The 2,963-nt window shown below is 38.0% G+C and overlaps 1 protein-coding gene across 1 annotated transcript; it reads right to left on the bottom strand.

Moving 5' to 3' along the window:
- Window positions 1-695: 695 nt before the first annotated feature.
- On the bottom strand, window positions 696-1,628 carry LOC141147457 (olfactory receptor 5B12-like). The gene has a single exon (XM_073634694.1). The coding sequence runs from the start codon at window positions 1,626-1,628 to the stop codon at window positions 696-698; it is 933 nt and encodes a 310-aa protein (XP_073490795.1).
- Window positions 1,629-2,963: the final 1,335 nt, after the last annotated feature.

The following is a 2,963-nucleotide window of genomic DNA, read 5'->3' as shown; positions in this document are numbered from 1 at the left end:
ACATATGATGGAAACCACACTGGTCCAATGCTGGGAAATTGGACTAGCGTGACGTCTATCATAGGAGCCAATCCAAGAGGTGGGACTTTGTTTGACAGCATCTGGCGTCTCAGCTTTAATCGGTGATAGATCCCCTCTCTGTCTGCCCTGGTCGGCTCTCCTCCCTGTTCAGGCTGTGATCGGATGCAGTGTGTCACAGACTGATCACTTCTCCACCACTTCTTCCACCTCTGCATGCCACGGAAGTGGCGCAGCCTTTCAGGGGGAATCAGAGCAGCCAGGCAGTCTGCCCCTGGTGTCACCCTTCTGGGTGGTGTCACCCAGGTGTGGCGCCAATGGCTGTCTGTATCCCTGTTTAATAGAATCACCCTCTCTTTTTGTCCTGATAAATATTTTCACTGGAACCAGAAGTGAAGGTGTCCCATTGATAAACCTGTTACAATGACAAATGTCTAAGAGAGGATTTCTGCTCTCCTAGGAGAGATTTTAACTCACATCCTGTTGTGTATTTGAGAAAAAAATATATAGGAAAATCTTTACAAACAAGACATATATGCAACTTGATATTAAGTTAAATATATCTCTACTCTATTCAAATAAAAAAATGTCTGTTGCACATTAAAAAAAAAAGCTGCTCAAAGGATTTCTTATATACAGTAGGTCAAAGGAAGGTACTTTTGTATCTTTCTCTGTCTCTAATTTGGTGAAAAGATCTTCCTGAAAACACTTTGAAATGCTGTTCTAATATTCTGGTTCCTCAGACTGTAAACTATAGGATTGAGGAAAGGAAGGATCACTGTGTAAAAGACGGCCACCACTTTGTCACCAGGAAAATGATGACCAGCACTTTGCCAAACATAATTGAATATTCCAGAGCCATAATACAAAAACATCACTGCCAGGTGAGAGGTACAAGTAGAAAAAACTTTACTTCTATTGCCCTTAGCTTGCATTTTAAAAACAGTTTTGAATATATAGACATAGGACGGGATGGTCAGTATTAGAGACCCAACTACAAGGAAGCCAACCAAGAGGAAGAGGAGTAGAATGTTGATGTAGATATCACTGCAGGAGATCTGAAACAATTGTGGAAGGTCACAGAAGAAGCTTTCTATAATATCCGATTCACAAAATGTTAATTTGAAGGCATACAATGTGTGAACTAAAGAATTGATAAAGCTGAAACACCATGCAATGGATGCCAACTGTACACACACTTTCCAACTCATGATCTGTGTGTAATGTAATGGCTGACAAATGGCGGTATATCGATCATAGGACATGACAGACAACAGACAATCTTCACAACTGGCAAACAATATAAAGAAGAAGACTTGGGTTATACAAGCCTGTATGGAAATTTTTCTTGTCTTGGTGTGAAGATCAAATAACATTCGTGGGACAGTTAATGAGGAATAACAGAGGTCCAAACTGGCCAGGTTCCCAATGAAGAAATACATAGGAATATGGAGGTGAGAGTCGGTGACTATGAGGACAATGATCAGCAAATTCCAGATTAATGTCAGAAGGTAGATGAGAAGGAAGAAGAGAAAAAGAGGGAGCTGCAGAGCTGGAAGGTCAGATAGTCCGGAGAGGAGGAATTCATTTAATATTGACTGATTTCTCATTGCAATATTTTTAATGACTCTTTTGAGAAGCGTTACATATACTGTATATAATCTGATATCTTAACCTGGAATTCAAAATACTATATAAATAAAAAAAACTTGTAAAAAGCTTTCCCTAAATTTTATTTTTTGTACTATTTCATGTTTAAGAAAACAATAGAGAAAGCCTATAAATAAAATGCAATTCACATTTACAGTATATGCAACCTAAAGTAAAACTGAATTTTTTACAATTTAGAAGAATGAATAGAGAAATTCTATTATGTTAGGATGTTGACTGAAATAGTGCACAGAAAACATGAACTGATTTCTTGCTTCTGTTAGCGATGGTAAATGTTATAATTCTTCACCAGAACTCTAATATATTGGATGTAACATGCATCCATGGAGCAACAACTGGCTACACAACAGCAGAGAAAAAAAAAAATGTTATTATCACCTTACCTAAAAGAAACGACCATTTGAAATTGTAAGTATATATATATATATATATATATATATATATATACATACATATATATATATATATATAGTGGGGCAAAAAAGTATTTAGTCAGCCACCAATTGTGCAAGTTCTCCCACTTAAAAAGATGTGAGAGGCCTGTAATTGTCATCATAGGTATACCTCAACTATGAGAGACAAAATGTGGAAACAAATCCAGACAGTCACATTGTCTGATTTTTTAAAGAATTTATTTGCAAATTATGGTGGAAAATAAGTATTTGGTCACCTACAAACAAGCACCTGGTATTTGGTCACCTGACTCTCACAGACCTGTATCTTCTTCTTTAAAAGGCTCCTCTGTCCTCCACTCATTACCTGTATTAATGGCTCCTGTTTGAACTTGTTATCAGTATAAAAGACACCTGTCCACAACCTCAAACAGTCACACTCCAAACTCCACTATGGTGAAGACTAGGGATGAGCTTCGAGTTCGAGTCGAACTCATGTTCGACTCGAACATTGGCTGTTCGCAAGTTCGCCGAACAGCGAACAATTTGGGGTGTTCGCGGCAAATTCGAATGCCGCGGAACACCCTTTAGAAGTCTATGGGAGAAATCAAAAGTGCTAATTTTAAAGGCTAATATGCAAGTTATTGTCATAAAAAGTGTTTGGGGACCTGGGTCCTGCCCCAGGGGACATGGATCAATGCAAAAAAAAGTTTTAAAAACGGCCGTTTTTTCAGGAGCAGTGATTTTAATAATGCTTAAAGTCAAACAATAAAAGTGTAATATCCCTTTAAATTTCGTACCTGGGGGGTGTCTATAGTATGCCTGTAAAGGGGCGCATGTTTCCTGTGTTTAGAACAGTCTGACAGCAAAATGACATTTTGA

Source organism: Aquarana catesbeiana, linkage group LG06, assembly GCF_042186555.1.
Source record: "Aquarana catesbeiana isolate 2022-GZ linkage group LG06, ASM4218655v1, whole genome shotgun sequence".
NCBI classification, from domain to species: Eukaryota; Metazoa; Chordata; class Amphibia; order Anura; family Ranidae; genus Aquarana; species Aquarana catesbeiana.
This window is presented reverse-complemented; position numbering and strand designations above follow the sequence as displayed.